This window comes from Sphaeramia orbicularis, chromosome 17, assembly GCF_902148855.1.
Source record: "Sphaeramia orbicularis chromosome 17, fSphaOr1.1, whole genome shotgun sequence".
Lineage (NCBI taxonomy): Eukaryota > Metazoa > Chordata > Actinopteri > Kurtiformes > Apogonidae > Sphaeramia > Sphaeramia orbicularis.
The window spans coordinates 41,692,986-41,708,790 of record NC_043973.1 but is presented as its reverse complement, the minus strand read 5'-3'; the positions used below and the strand labels follow the sequence as shown (position 1 = coordinate 41,708,790).

Genomic DNA, 15,805 nt, shown 5'->3' with positions numbered 1-15,805 from the left:
TTCAGGTACCCTGTTGATGAAATAGGTTCTGATAAATAAACCCCTATAAAATGGTTACTCCTCAAGAAAAGGCACAATAAGGAAGAGGTTAGGGCCACTGGAAAACAAAACTTTACATGAAGGTCCAATATATTTTTTCCTTATTATTATTCTGAGATTAAAGTCAGAATTCTGAGAAAAAAGTCTGAAAAAAAAAAAAAATTAAAAATATCATTTATCTGTTAAAGACAGTTTGAAAAGCACCAAATCCGACTTTTTTTTTTTTTATCAGACCAGCCACTTTCATATGTGGTCCTAAATCCATATCTGATATTTTGCAATGCGACTTCAGTCTGAATGGCCAGGTTGCATTTATCCGACCTTTACGTTATTATTATTGAAATGCGACAAACGCCACAATTCTGTGTCCCAGGAGTGGACACTGTGCGTGCCTGTGTGGTCACATATTACGTCAGGACCTCTTTTGCGCATGTAGGTCACTTCAGGGTCACATTCAGTTCATACTCAAATCTGACAGAAGTCGCATTTAATGTGTAATATGAACAAGCACAGAAAAAAATTGGATTTCACCAAAAAAATCCAATTGTGCATTAAGACCTGCTGTCTAAATGTAGCCCAATAGTGCCCATATGGAGATGTATTAAATGAGGCAAAAAAAAAAATCAATATTGCTTTTCATTTTGTAATAATTTCCACAGATTTGTCCATTCATTTGCTTTTATAATAAATTTCTTAAACCATAAGAGACTTTATGGACACCTGTATTCTACATTTGAGCTTGTTACAGAAAAGACTACAATTAAATATCATCCCTTGTTATCACCACCATTATAGAAGCTGTGATTTAAAGGCAAACTTTTCACAGCAAATACGACAAATTACAAATATACCTACTTTGAACTTAAAACTACTTAATGCTGTCACATGGAACTAGTTTCTGTCAGATATAGTAGGATTTTGGGCTTTGAGTTATCAGTCGGGTGTTGCCTATGTGCTATATGGACACGAGGGAAAATCCAGCATCACAGACAACATCACATGCCTTACACTTCAATACTTGTTTCTAAATCATTACAGAACATCAGAGTGCTATTGTGTTCTGATGCTGCTGTAAGTCAAGATTTTGTTTCAGTGATTTGACAATTTATCGTGTTCAAAAATCCACTGAGGTGCTGCTGATAGAAGATGATGCAAACATACCAGTGTGTGAACATGGAAGTCCACATGTCATACATCACCTGGAAAGCATTCATTCTTCTAGACCACAGGTGTCAAACATGTGGCATGGGGCCAAAACCAGCCCGCCAAAGGGTCCAACTGGCCTGTGGGATGAATTTGTGAAATGTAAAAATTACACTGAAGATAATAACAATCAAGGATGTTAAAATCATTTTAGGTCAATGCAATCTAAAGTGGGTCAGACCAGTAAATACTATCATAAGAACCTATAAAAATAAAAACCACAAATTTCCCTCTTTGTTTTAGTATAAAAGAAGTAAAATGACACAAAATGATTACATTTACAGACTAGCCTTTTACAAAAAATCTGAATAACCTGAACAAATATGAACAACCTGAAATGGCTTAAGAGAAGTAAGTGGAATTTTAAACAATATTCTGCCTGTTACTACTAATTTGTAAATCCACTGTGATCTGAAAGCTGTGATGCACATGTGTAAATGATGAACTAAGGTGTAATATTGTTAACATTGCACTTATTTTTCTTAAGAATATTCTGGTTGTTCGTATTGTTCATGTTATGTTCAAGTACGGTTCGTAGATGTAAACATTTTCATTATGAAATTTTACTCTTTTCACTCAAAAGCATAGAGAAAACTTTGGAGTTGACATTATTTATAAGTCCTTATCATATTATTTATATCTTTTACTGGTCCGGCCCACTTTATATCATATTAGGCTGTATTTAGCCCCTGAACAAAAGTGAGTTTGACACCCCTGTTCTAGACTGATTAGTATGATTTTTAACGAGTGTATCTGCATAGAAAATAATCATATTGGAAGTCCATTACAGTGTATTACAATAGATCATTATTTGAGCCACATTAGCAGAAGTTTTACATCAATCTGGCTTGAAATAGCAAAAAAACTGCAAGTGCAAATCAACCTTTCTTGAATATTAATGCTATTCAGCTGGTTTTATAGCATCAAATACAAGCAGGTCGATTCTTCTGAAGTGATTTTTGAGAGAAATTAGGTTGTTTAATACGTCGATTTACTCAATTGAAAAGGCGCTGTGGATAAAGTAGCTGTTTCTGGTCAGTAGTAATCCTTCCTGCCGCTGAGAACCTGGCAGCTCCAGGAAAGTGACTACGAATAAGATCTGAACTGGACTCAGACTAATTTATCAGCACAAATGGGATGTTTGACAAACTATTAGCAGAACTTGACTCTTGTATTGTGGCCAATATCTGGTAATAGCTTTATCTGAAGTGATATTTACCAATGAGAAAGGGAAAAATTCAGCTCTCATTTAGGGTTAAAAGCAGCTTGATGTTAAGTAGTCCTGATTTATTAGTTCCTTTACTTTGATATTTTGACTTAAATGTCCAGTTCTACTGTTTTCAACTTTTTAATAAAACCTAGACTTAATTTCAGATGTGCAAAATACCTTTTCAGTGTGAAATTCTAAGGTGGATTTATTGGATCTTAGAATTATTATTCTATCATTCAGCGACCCGGAAAGTACAAGTTTTGGCTTTTTGACATTAATAATTAACTTGATTGGAAACAGCATAAAGCTAGATACATTTTTGTGTAGATAGTGATTTTTTTTTTTAAGAAAAGATGTGAAACTCTTGTCCCTTTGGACCCTCAGGAGGACATCATCGTTTAAAAAACACACAATCAGTCAATCCCTGAATTTAACATGAGTATGATAAATATCAGTTAGTGAAATCATGTGTCAACAGCCTCAGCAGCTTTTTAAACAGGATAAACTTCATCATACTCAATATTATGCGCTGACCAGTCCCAGAGGCAGCATTAGACCTCCAGAGACGGATCCTGCAGGTCTACAGCTGCCTCAGGGGAGGGTCAGCACAAGCCCTTATCTGGATCCGTCGTCCTGTTTTCCTTTAACCAAGTTGTACATAACGGCGGCGAGCACAGTCGTCCCTGTGATGCCCTGTAAGCGCGGTCAGTGTTTTCCACACGAAGGCTGTGTTTTCGTGTCGGTCCATGAAGCTCCTGTAGTCTGACGGTACCAGGATGAACTTGCGTCCATCCTGAGGAGCCTGCAGCCTCATCACCTGACCCCCCTCCAGACCACCTCACCAAACCCCATCAGAGGACTCCCCACTTTGAGCATCTCCTCTGTCTCCTCCTTGGCCACAGGTTTCTCCCCGCTAAGGCCCTGCACCACCAACGTTCACCAAACCCTCCTCGGTTTCCTCACTCGGCGGTGGACCCTCTCAAGGAAGCACCCGGAGGCCTCCTGAGGGTTCTGAACCTTCACATACAGGTCTGTGTAGAAAACCCCAGGGCTGACCAGGCTGAAGGGCACAGAGTTGTTGGTCTCCTTCTGTTCGTTGTCCTAGAGTTCCTATTGGAGGAATCAAACAGAAAGGCTTGTGGTTGAAGAGATTTTGGACAAAATACTGGAAAACTTTCTCTAAACATGAACCAGTCTTCATTGTGATGGAAACTATAAACACATCTGTATTAAAAACAGCAGCAGTGTCTTTCCTGTGATCTGGTCACAGCTGAAGAATTATATCTGACTTTCCAGATGTTTACTTTAATGACAGGGTTCCTACAGGTTTCTACAAGTTATATTTAAGACTTTTAAGACCACTTGGAACAGAATTTATGCCATTTCACAGGCATACTGGCAAAAATTTGTGACTCCTAGAATTTAGAAAAATGCAATTATTTACTCCAACACCTTGATTCCCATTGTTTTAAGTCATATCCTCACCGGGGGGCTGCAAAGTTCCTAATTTCAGTATACATTATTGGGTTGGAACAGGCAGAACTGAGTCGACTAACATTAGTTTCTTTGCAACTTGGACATTTAACAGACATATTTAAACTCAATACCACCACAAAGTTTATGGCAACATAACTTAAGATCTACCACATTAAATTTAATATCTTTTAATGCAGATTTGTAAATTCAAGACTTTTTAAGACCCAGCAGGAACCCTGTGATATAAAAAATACGAGGGCTGTTCAATAAGTTCATGGCCTCACCCAGAACAGAACAACACAGACTGATAATTTATATTTTATTTTTCAACATAATCTCCATTTACAGCAATGCACTTGGTCCATTGATGTTCAAGCATCACTATCCCATCACGAAAGAATGTAACATCCTGTATTATAACAACCAGTATGTCTAGGTGAAGCCATGAACTTATTGAACAGCCCTCGTAAAGATGAAGATAAAAAATAAGATTATTTCTGATAAAGAGTCAACATTCATGATTACCTAATGTGTCTTGTTTGTTATACTACAAACAACCCATACTATACACTCCTTGTCTAAGACTTTTTTGTAACTTTTATCATTATTTTATATCACAACTTGTATTATCATTAACTTCATACTGAGCACAGTGAGAGGAAGGGTGAGAGATGTCTTAAGAACCTCTCTTTATTTCTTGTGTATTTATTTTTATTACCTTTCTGTGCTTTTCCCTCTTGGTAGATTAATCATGTCAATTGGATGTTTTACAAACTTCAAATCTGTATTCATGTAACAAAGTACCAGGCTTTTAAAACTGCCTTTAAACTTCTAATGTCACTAACTGTTTTGTTAGATTAGAAGACTTTTCTGTACATCACCTTTTGAAGTTTTGCTCTATACTTTTTCCTTCAAGACTCAAAGTACTCAGAGTATTTATATACAGATAGTAAAACCCCTTAAGGTGAATTAATAATTCATGACATTGAGCTGAATAAAACTGACATGACATAACTTGACTTGACTTTCCCATGACTGTAGCAACAGGTTATTACAAAAAAATGTATGTTTCCACAAAGAACCCGAAAAACTACTTGTGCTATTCTAATATTAATTTACATATTTGGTTGTAATCTTAGCAATATTCTGTTTCAATGTACCAGAAATTAGTCAGTATATGACCAAAACACATGGGGTGCACTGACTTTGTAAAACAAGCTAAACTGTTATATTTTTAGCTTTTCCACATTATTCCAATTCCTGAAATGCACTTGTTCACACATTTGTGCCGTCATGTGAGTTATTTACCATGTCCTGGTGATGGAGTTCCAGTATTGCCAGTGCTCCTCCTCTGCATCTTCTGGATTACACCAAGCATCGTGGGACAAACTGGCTGGCCAGAGGTTCCCCATCAGCGTGGACCAGACCTCATAACAGAATCAGAATCAGCTTACTGGCCAAGTTCACACAAACAAGGATTTGACTCCAGTTTAGCCCCAGCTCTCATGTGTTACAGAATAAAAAGGGATAAAAATACAAAATAAGAATATTACTTTTTTTTTTTTAAACAAAACTGTCCAATTATTGTGATAGTACAAAAACCAAGAATCCAGGATAGGTCCAGAACACAGAACACAACAACCCCACAACTCCTCTTCAGATTATCCTATGTCTATAATCACTGCAGCTTTTAAAAACATCTGTAGACATGTTTTACCTTCTACAGCCACATACTGAAGCCGGCGGTGAGGGGTGGCGTTCAGGAACCCGAAACAGATGCTGATCTGGCCTGAATATGGGGTATTTCCTGGAATGGGAATGGAAAACTTGAGATTTTATTCTGCTATATATTAAAACTCATATCCATACTCATAGTCATATTGATTTACAGGACATACCTTTAACTTTTTCAACTCCTTTTTCTTTTCTCGGTATAAGGTGGTAGAACAGGCTAGAGGAAAAGCGAAACTGGAGCCAACACCACACAAAACCAAACCTAAAGGAAAGTCACTCATTGTTACCTGTGAAAACAATTAACACAATGTCAATACACAATCCTGGATACTATTCATTACAAATGTATAAATCGAATATTTCTGAAGAATATTTTGTATAAAGAAGACAAATTAATCCTACTTGACACGTACTACCAGGCTGTACAAGGACACATTCACTGTTTGTTCTTACAATCGAAAACAAACCTTTGTACGAGTGCCTTCCGCATTTGTGCGCGTTGCGTCACATGACATGGAATCAACCAATAGGATTAAGTAGTGGCTTACACGTGCATTCGACCACTAGATAGCAGCAGTGTAATGAAAATGATTTATTTGACTAACGTAAATAGAATATTGTGGAAACAGAAAAGTTTATGTTTTATGTTCATCTTCAAGCTTCGATCTCTAAACCAGTGACAGAGGTAGTATAAATTTAACATTTTTAGCGTTTTTACCTGTTTAGTAGCATATTGTGGCGGGTGTACATAGCGTATAGTACGCATGCGTCAACCGTTTCATATTTGTTTTTTGTTTTTTTTGTTTTATTTTGTTTTTTTTCTTTTTTTTATTGGTATTGATAATTTCTCTCCTGCTATAAAATAATAATAATAATAATAATAATAATAATAATAATAATAATATAATAATAATAAACATACACATTATTAGTCAGTTCTCTTTCCTCTTTGTGGAGCATAGGGCCTCAATAATTATCTCCCTCTTCTTATTTCGTAATAACACAGAAGCAAATATTGCACTTTTTACTCAGCTTCACACAATTAAGTCCGTAAGTATAAGGATAGTGACACATATTCTGAATGTTACCTCTGTAAGACCACCACAGTAGATCATAAATGAAGCAATCAGGATGTGATTAAAGCATGGACTTTCAGCTTTAATTCAATGGGTTTAGTAATTACAACCACTTTAATCTTAATTCCTCCACTTTAAGAGGCTCAGAAGTACTAAGATTGTTATGAATGTGTTTTTAATGTTTGGTTAAAAAAAAAAATCTACACTCTGGAACCCATGGATATCACCAAACACTTGTCTTCCTGGAGATTATTTGCCAAACCTGTACTATAACTGCATTGTTGCTGGTGTTTGTGGGTCTTTGTGCCCTCAGTTTAGTCATCAGGAAGTGAAAAGTTGCTGTATTGGGTTGAGATCAGGTAACAACATCCCATTTCTTTACCTTCTAAATGCCCTTTTGGAGTAAGTTTTTGGATCATAACCCATCTGTAATGTGAAGCACCGTCCTATATGTTTTGCTGTAATATCCAATAATATCCTGTTACTTCTATCAGCATCACATCATCAATAAACACCAGTGACCCAGGTCCTATGTCATAACACTGATCCACCATGTTGGACCTTCCCTCTCCAGATGTTTCTTTGACCATCATTATGGTTTCATCTGTCTTTTTCCAGACCTTTTTGTTTTTTAATTTGCTTTCTGTCTAGTTCTAATGTGTCCTTCCTGTTGCTGAGTGTCCCCAGTGTTCTGCACCTTGTTGTTAAAGCTCTGTATTTATATTCATGAAGCTGTCTCTTGATTATAGACTTTGATAATGGCACGCCTTCCTCCTCAAGTGTCTTCTGGAGTTGAATGGATGGTTGTTGTTAAAGGGTTTTTTGTCTTCTCTAATACAAGAATTCTGCAATCATCCACTTTGTTTGTCTTCAGTGGTCAACCAAGGCTTGTCTGTCTGTCTGTCTGTCTGTCTGTCTGTCTGTCTATCTATCTATCTGTCTATCTATCTATCTATCTATCTATCTATCTATCTATCTATCTATCTATCTATCTATCTATCTATCTATCTATCTATCTATCTATCTATCTATCTATCTATCTATCTATTTTATTATATGAATGAATGAATGACAGAGTCCTTCATTTGCATTGACACCTCTTTGGACCTCACATTTGGAAAAGCTACCAAATGCAAATTCAACATCTGGAATCAGCTCCTGACCTTATATCTGCTTCATTTGTCATAGAATAATCAGGAAACAGGACTCATCTGGACATGAAGCTGCTTGTCAATCAGTCGTCCAATTACTTGTAAGCCTCTGAAAATGGAGGAACTACAACAATTAATGCAATAATTTTTTTTTTTTTTTTTATCAAACTCTATGAAATACAGCTGAAAGTCTTGATTGCTTCATTTTCACTGTGGTGTAAAATTATAACTTTAGTGGAATCAGAGCCTCTATTTATAGTGAACTATTTCTTTTACTTTTGCTCTTGTAAAGTATCTCAATGTTTCTTCCACTTAAGTATTTATTGATCAAAAACAAACAGATTACCAAAAGCACACAGTTCACATTTCCCACTTAAGTACTTTCCATTCTGCGCTGGTTGAACAGATTTACTACTGCTTGTTAACACGAGCTGATAGAGATTAATGAAACCACTCAGTGTGATGCAGTCCTGACAGGGATGATTTAGAGGCTGGGTTGTGGTGTGTTTATGGAGACTGTAACACACAACCTTTGTCGTCACAGGTTGCATGAGTCTGTGAGCTGAATACAGAGCTGTTAGTGTTGGTTTTCCCTTCAAATAAAAGTTTCTGCGTTTCTTATTTCTCATCCATTGTAGAGGTCATAATGGTATTGAAATTTATTAAAATGTATTGATATTTTTCTACTTGTATTCACCAACAGACAAAAATATGCATATCAATAGAACTGTATACTTACTTAAAATACAGAATAACCCTGTGACCCTCTAGAGGGACTAATTCCCATGCTGGGAACCACAGAACCAGCTGCATTGTAAACAGATTCACCTCAACAGCAGCTAATCTCCTGATTATATTTTACCACAAGTTGCCCTAAATTATTCTCCACACATGAATCATGAAATAAAGTGTCACATACTTCACCAGCTTCCTTTTTCTCATCCTGGTCTTTTATGTGAACTAAAGAGCAGACTCTGTCCTTTCAACTAAACACTATTAGATTGACTCTGAAAACATACCTGTGGCCCTATTTTTTCCTGACATTTGGATGCTCTATTCATCTTTTGCCCGCAGCTCTTTTTTTTAACCATCTGGATGTGAAAATATTGACTAATACAATCTTTGAAACATGGTTTACTCTTCACCTGTCTGCATTCTTGTGTATGAGGATTTCCAATTCAATGAAAATGCGTAAATAAAAAATAAATAAATTACTAAATAGCTAAATAAGTTATGTAAAGTCATGAAATGTCTAAGAATACATGGAATATAATTTTAGGGATGCAAATGTATTGTCTTTTGATGAAAGACAAAGGATCAGAGGAGAGAGGAAAAGGCTGCTATTAACAATTAACCATGAAATATCAAACTATACTCACATAGGAAGAGCAAACCATGAACTAGAAATGGCATAAATGTCTTTACATATGGTTTGTATCTGACCAATAAACACTAATTTTTGCACAACATCAGACCTACAGTCGCGGAAAAAATTATTAGACCACCCTTGTTTTTCTTCAATTTCTTGTTCATTTTAATGCCTGGTACAACTAAAGGTACATTTGTTTGGACCAATATAATGATAACAACAAAATAAGAGTTTAATTTCAGAGCTGATATCTATCCATTTCCATTTTTTCTTGATAATAACCAAAATCACTTCAGTTCTTACATCAATAGCTATGGCATTGTACCGACAAAATCAGTGCTTTTAGGCATTCCATGTTTCTTTTCTGTCTGTTTAGTCACATGATACACACAGGAGTTAGTACTTGATTGCATAATCATTGTTTTTGATGACTTTTGATGGTCTAAGAATTTCTTCCACAACTGTATATTGTTACAATCCTTAGAGAAGATCTTATTTCAAGAATATGTTGGTGTGAATATAAAAATAACCAACAATCATAGAATGAAAAATGCTGCTGTAGAATTTTTGTATAATTACACAGGAGAACAAAAAAATCTTTCATTCTCTGCTACAGGAAAAGCATCTGATCTTGACTAAATTAGTCCATAAAGACCCAGTGCTACTATTGTGACAGTTCCCAAATCAGTTTTAGGCTCTATTTAACCTTTCTTAAGTGATTTTTCACAGTTTATCATAATATTATCCTCTGTATTTTACTTTTTGTCAGTGAAAATCTGGTATTTTTCTATATTTAATTTACTGTTCATGTAGATGTTCATAAAAGCTCAGATTAAAGTTGAGAGTTATTATATCAGAAACCAGAGAAACTGGAGAAAAAAGTGATTTTTTTTGGACAAAATATATCATTAACTCAACATAAACTAAGTCTCTCCATCAGTAAAGGATCCAACTCCATGGGTTTTACTGGTGAATCAATTTTGTAGAAGATGACGGTGTTTCCATGTTCACTACAGAGCCTCTGAACGTCCAAATGGGTCATATCTGATGACCATGAAAAGATGACAAACTGCATTTTACACCAATTATTTGCACGGATTAATAGAATTAATAGATCAACAGATATTAAACATTATAGATCAGTAGATGGTTTTGGTCACCAGTGGCTGTTTGGGCCTTTATGGGTTATCAAGGTGTGAGTGGTGGAAATTAATTCTGCAGCCCATCTGTTCCTGTGTTTTTATTAAGTTCTAAACTAGGTGATCATAATTTTCCGGCTTTGTGGTTGAATAGAATTTTGCAAATGAATCCCACTCGGTAAACTCTAGACCTGAGGTGTGAAGGGAATACGGGATAATCAATGAGAGCTCCAATCTGGGCTCCAATACCAACTTCAGCTTTGCATCACTTTGAACTGAACCAAATATTTCTATCGTGTATTGCAGGGGTATTCAAATCTGGTCCTCGAGGGCCAGTATCCTACATGTTTTAGATATTTCCCTCTTCCATCACACCTGGAAGCCATTACATCATATCGGCTTCTGCAGGCTTGATGATGAGCTGATCATTAATTGAATCAGGTGTGCTGGAAGAGGGAAAACTCTAAAACATGCAGGATACCGGCCCTCGAGGACTGGATTTGAATACCCCTGGTGTATTGAAAGCATCTGAATTTTGATTGCTTAGAATTTATAGCACTAAAACTGGTGCCATATCATTACTCAAGTCTCAGTTTTTGTAGCATGAGAACAATCAAAGGACAAAATATGAAATTTTATGTACATATATATATGTATACACACACACACACACACACACACACACACACACACACATATATATATATATATATATATATATATATATATACACACACACACACATATGGTAAATTGTTTAAAATAAAAACTACCATAAAATATACAAAAATAAATAAATAACAAATAATAAAATAACTTCTTAATATGTACAAAATTGCACAGTACGCAACAACAGTACAGTTAAAGTGATGATGTATGTAGCAGCAGCAACAGTGAAATAAAGTGACAGCACTGACTTCAGCAGCATCAGGTCTCAGTTTTATTGTCATTCAATCAGTGGTACATGATAGAACAAATATAATTACCTAGGATTTGTTTGTAGCATAAGAAGATAAAGACTAATATCTAAAATAGAATACATAAACGGTAATAGGGTAGAATAAACTAACATAAAAAATAGGAAAATAAATAGATAATAAAAATAAATTCTTAACCCTATTACGCCAAATGCATCATATTAGATACTGAGTTTTGAAGCCCTCTACATGATCAGTGTGATTTTTTTTTCTTGAAAAACTGATGTATACAATTAGATACATGCAATACACAGAGATAATCCACAAGGGGGGAGGAATTCATTCACCAGAGGCCTTTCCAGTGACTCATTAATGAGGAAGGAGGCAGAACTTTGACAATTTTGAAAAGGGAATTACCAATTTGTAAGACATGTTTGTGTTATATTATGCTTTTGTTTGTTCAAAATACTAAGATTTGAGCATTGAGACGCGATGTATAAATACGATACAAAATTGAATTCATACATGGAAATTAATATTTGAAATAACATTTTTTTGGGTTGTTCAGAAGGACCAATAAAGGCTCCAGTTTCAACAGAACTAGAATTTTCTCTCAGTGATTAATGGTTCAGGCCTATACAAGGTTAATATGTACAAAATTTCACAGTATGCAGCAACAGTACAGTTAAAGTGAGGATGCATAAGCAGCAGCAACAGTGAATAAAGTGTCTGCTGTTAAGGTCCATGGTGGACAGTATATGAGGGCAATCTATGGGGGATGGAACAGTTCAACAGGCTGACTGCATTTGAGTAGAAGCTGCTTTTCAGTTTTTTAAGTCAGAAGAGAGAAGAGAAATGATAGAATTCCACCAGAGTGTGGAGATGTCATCGCATAATGTAAAGTGCCTTTGTTTTGAGCGTCTATAACATATCCTGCATAACTTCTTTTTCTTGCCAGTCAGTGACTATGAACAGAAAGCGAGATGGCCTTCAGCTGAAAGCACTGATGCTGTTTTTGTTGAACATCTCTGCTGTCATCATACTCAGTTTCATTCTCTGACACTGACAGGCTGGTGTCCCTGAAGGGAAGAACAGGAAGGTGGAGAAATGCGATAGCAGTACGTGGTTACCTGCATGGAAAGACAAAAAAAAAAAAAATGTTTGCAAACTAGTTTTTCTCTGAAGAAATGCTTTGGCCTTAGAAAGGGATTAGTGTAAGGAATGAGCAATAAATCAGGACAAAATGAAAAGCCTGGCGTAATTCCATCTTTAGTTAGTTATGAAGCTGTTGCTCATATTTCAGCAGCAAAAAAAAAATCTCTGCATCCTCCTCACGATGACTTTCATAGCTCTAAACTCTCTGATATTGTTTCCAAAAATGTGCTCACCCTTGGCCAAACCTCTGAGTGATGAGTGAGAGCAGATAGAAGCAGCAGGCCTGGATGTTCATGCCAAACTATTTCCCTGCTGTATATGACTCATCCAAAGACAGTGAAGAATGGGTGGCACAGGAGCTGCACACGGAGCTATGCAGTAATAATAGATAGTTTATGAATGTTCCTGATGTTACATTTTATGCATCACAAGCCCCTGATAGATACAGGCTTTGTTTTAGTTGTGTGAGTGTATATGAGAAATGTCTTTTATGATCAGTTATAGCTCGGAAAGCAGACGTCTGACCCCGGGGAAAAACCCCAAGCAGGAACCGCTAGATGTTTCATTTCAATGGAATTATAGCATGGGTGGGAGAATTTTACATTCAGATTGTAAGCGGCAGAACCAGTAGATATATGCAGTAGCGGAAAAAGGTTTTTAAATGACCTTATAATTTTGAATAATCTCAAATATGATCATGAAATATTTATGGATTTTTTTGTGTGTATTTCCAAAGGTGTGGCTACATCAGACAGACACAAATACAAATGATTTTCTGGAATATTCTTAACAAGAAAAAATAAAATAAATAAACAAATTCTTGACAGTTTCAGTATATAATGTCCTGGATGTGTTTCACAGGGACATTATCTTGGTGAACGTTCACTTTTGACCTTGAACGAACAGAGCATGTGCAGAAGAATTTTGGAAAATGGAACAATATTTGGCAGAGTTCAATGACTTAACCCTTTATAGTTCACTCATAGAAATACTCTGAAATTCAAACTTTCAACTTTATTGTGTTAGTGGAGGACATAATAAGACTTATTACTTTTGTGAAATTTTTCAAAATTTTGAATTGTTATGTAGAAAATCAAGGTTAATGAAGTTGCCATATTCAGTTCCTTACTCATAAGTGGCAAGAAAACAAACAAAACAACAACAACAACCAAAAAGTAAATATAAGAAAAACACATGAAAAGGGAAGGAACATGTATTTTAGAACATTAGAACATCACTTTTAGAACATTAGACCAACTTAAATGCTGATCCAGACACTAGTCACTTTTCCACTGGACATTTGCACAAAAATTTACCGATATTACTAAATGTCAAAAAAACAGAAGTGTGTAATGTCGGTTTTCCATTAAATTACAAATGCAATAATTGTTTATTTATTATCACGAGATGACCAAACAGTCATTCCATAAACATGGCGACAAATGTCAATATTGTGTTGATTTACAGATATATTCATTATTATTATATATTACCACTATATTTTGTATTAAATTAAAAATTATTCAGTTTCCTGGTGTGTCCACACATACCGTGCCAGGTTTTTTTTTTTTTTTTTTTTAAAAACTCTTCTTCTTTGCTTGCTGTAACGTCCGTCAACATTTTTTTTATTCATGTGACTCTAGTTGCGCAAAAAGGTCTTTCCGTTTCAGTTTTGCGTGACATACCAATTGCGCTATGCCTGAAAAACCACCTCTTGCCTAGCAGAAAAAACTTTTAATCAAAAAATGAGAGTTTGGGCAAATTGTCATTTTTCCATTAGGTAAATTTTATGCTCAAATTATATTCAATTTTTACTATTCAGTTTGAGGGTCAGTGGAAAAGCAACTACTGTCAACAGCCTCATTATCCGTTTGAACACATTCCTTACATTAGAACCATTACTTCATGGTACCTACCAAGCAGGTACACTCACTGTTCATGCAGAAGTGGACCTACAGACCCTGTAGACCACATTGGACCTGAGATTGTTGCCTCTTTATCCTCACTGTAACTGTTGCTGTCAGTCTTGTACTGTATGTGGAAATGACCAAAAATAATCATTTGCTCAATTAAAGGGTTAACAGTAGTTCTTAAAGCAATATGTCACAAATATGTATATAAAAACATTTTTCCAGCACTGTAGATAATGACTAGGATGAATACAGCATTCATTACTCCTTAATGAAGATCTTTTAGAGATGAAAAAGTTGAGAAACACATGACAATTCTCAAGGTTTTTCAAGATTTGTGGATGTTTTCATCAGATATTATCATAATACTTGTAAAAATAGATTTGCGTCGCTCTGTGTTTCCCTGCAGAGAGGTTCATTTTACGCTCTGTGGTATATTTGGGTCATAATAGACTGAAATGGGGATGGAACAGGTTAATAATGGGCTAAAATGATAAAGAGAGCAGGTCTCAACAAAACAAATGCTAATATGTAAGATAGAAGTGTTCCGATGTGGACAAACACTGATCAGCTATGACCACTGACAGGTAAAGTGGTGCCTTTGCTTCTTTCTGTCCCTTCTCAAACTGTGTTTATGAGTTGATTCATATGTACATTTGTGTTAAATTGATTGTACACTATATTGCCAAAAGTATTCGCTCACCCATCCAAATAATCAGAATCAGGTGTTCCAATCACTTCCATGGCCACAGATGTATAAAATCAGGCACCTAGGCATGCACACTGCTTTTACAAACATTTGTGACAGAATGGGTCGCTTTCAGGAGCTCAGTGAATTCCAGCGTGAAACTGTGATAGGATGCCACCTGTGCAACAAATCCAGTTGTGAAATTTCCTTGCTCCTAAATATTTCACTGTCAACTGTCAGCTGTATTATAAGAAGGTGGAAGTGTTTGGGAACAACAGCAACTCAGCCACGAAGTGATAGGCCACGTAAACTGATGGAGCGGGGTCAGCGGATGCTGAGGCACATAGTGCGAAGAGGTCGCCAACTTTCTGCAGAGTCAATCGCCACAGACCTTCAAACTTCATGTGGCCTTCAGATTAGCTCCAGAACAGTGTGCAGAGAGCTTCATGGAATGGGTTTCCACGGCCAAGCAGCTGCATCCAAGCCATACATCACCAAGTGCAATGCAAAGCGCCGGATGCAGTGGTGTAAAGCACGCCGCCACTGGACTCTAGAGCAGTGGAGGTGTGTTCTCTGGAGTGACCAATTGCGCTTCTCCATCTGGCAATCTAATGGACGGGTCTGGGTTTGGCAATCGCCAGGAGAACGATACTTGTCGGACCGCATTGTGCCAGGTGTAAATTTTGGTGGAGGGGGGATTATGGTGTGGGGTTGTTTTTCAGGAGCTGGGCTTGGCCC

The 15,805-nt window shown here is 36.2% G+C and overlaps 1 protein-coding gene across 1 annotated transcript; it reads right to left on the bottom strand.

The window, feature by feature from the left end:
• Positions 1-2,497: 2,497 nt before the first annotated feature.
• Positions 2,498-6,152, bottom strand: LOC115437694 (mitochondrial ubiquitin ligase activator of nfkb 1-A). Its single transcript, XM_075353527.1, is given in 10 exon segments — positions 2,498-3,145; positions 3,147-3,286; positions 3,289-3,543; positions 3,546-3,562; positions 5,237-5,284; positions 5,286-5,355; positions 5,646-5,691; positions 5,693-5,733; positions 5,826-5,949; positions 6,065-6,152. Coding segments are annotated over 9 exon segments (813 nt in total). The 5' UTR covers positions 5,944-5,949; positions 6,065-6,152; the 3' UTR covers positions 2,498-3,067.
• Positions 6,153-15,805: the final 9,653 nt, after the last annotated feature.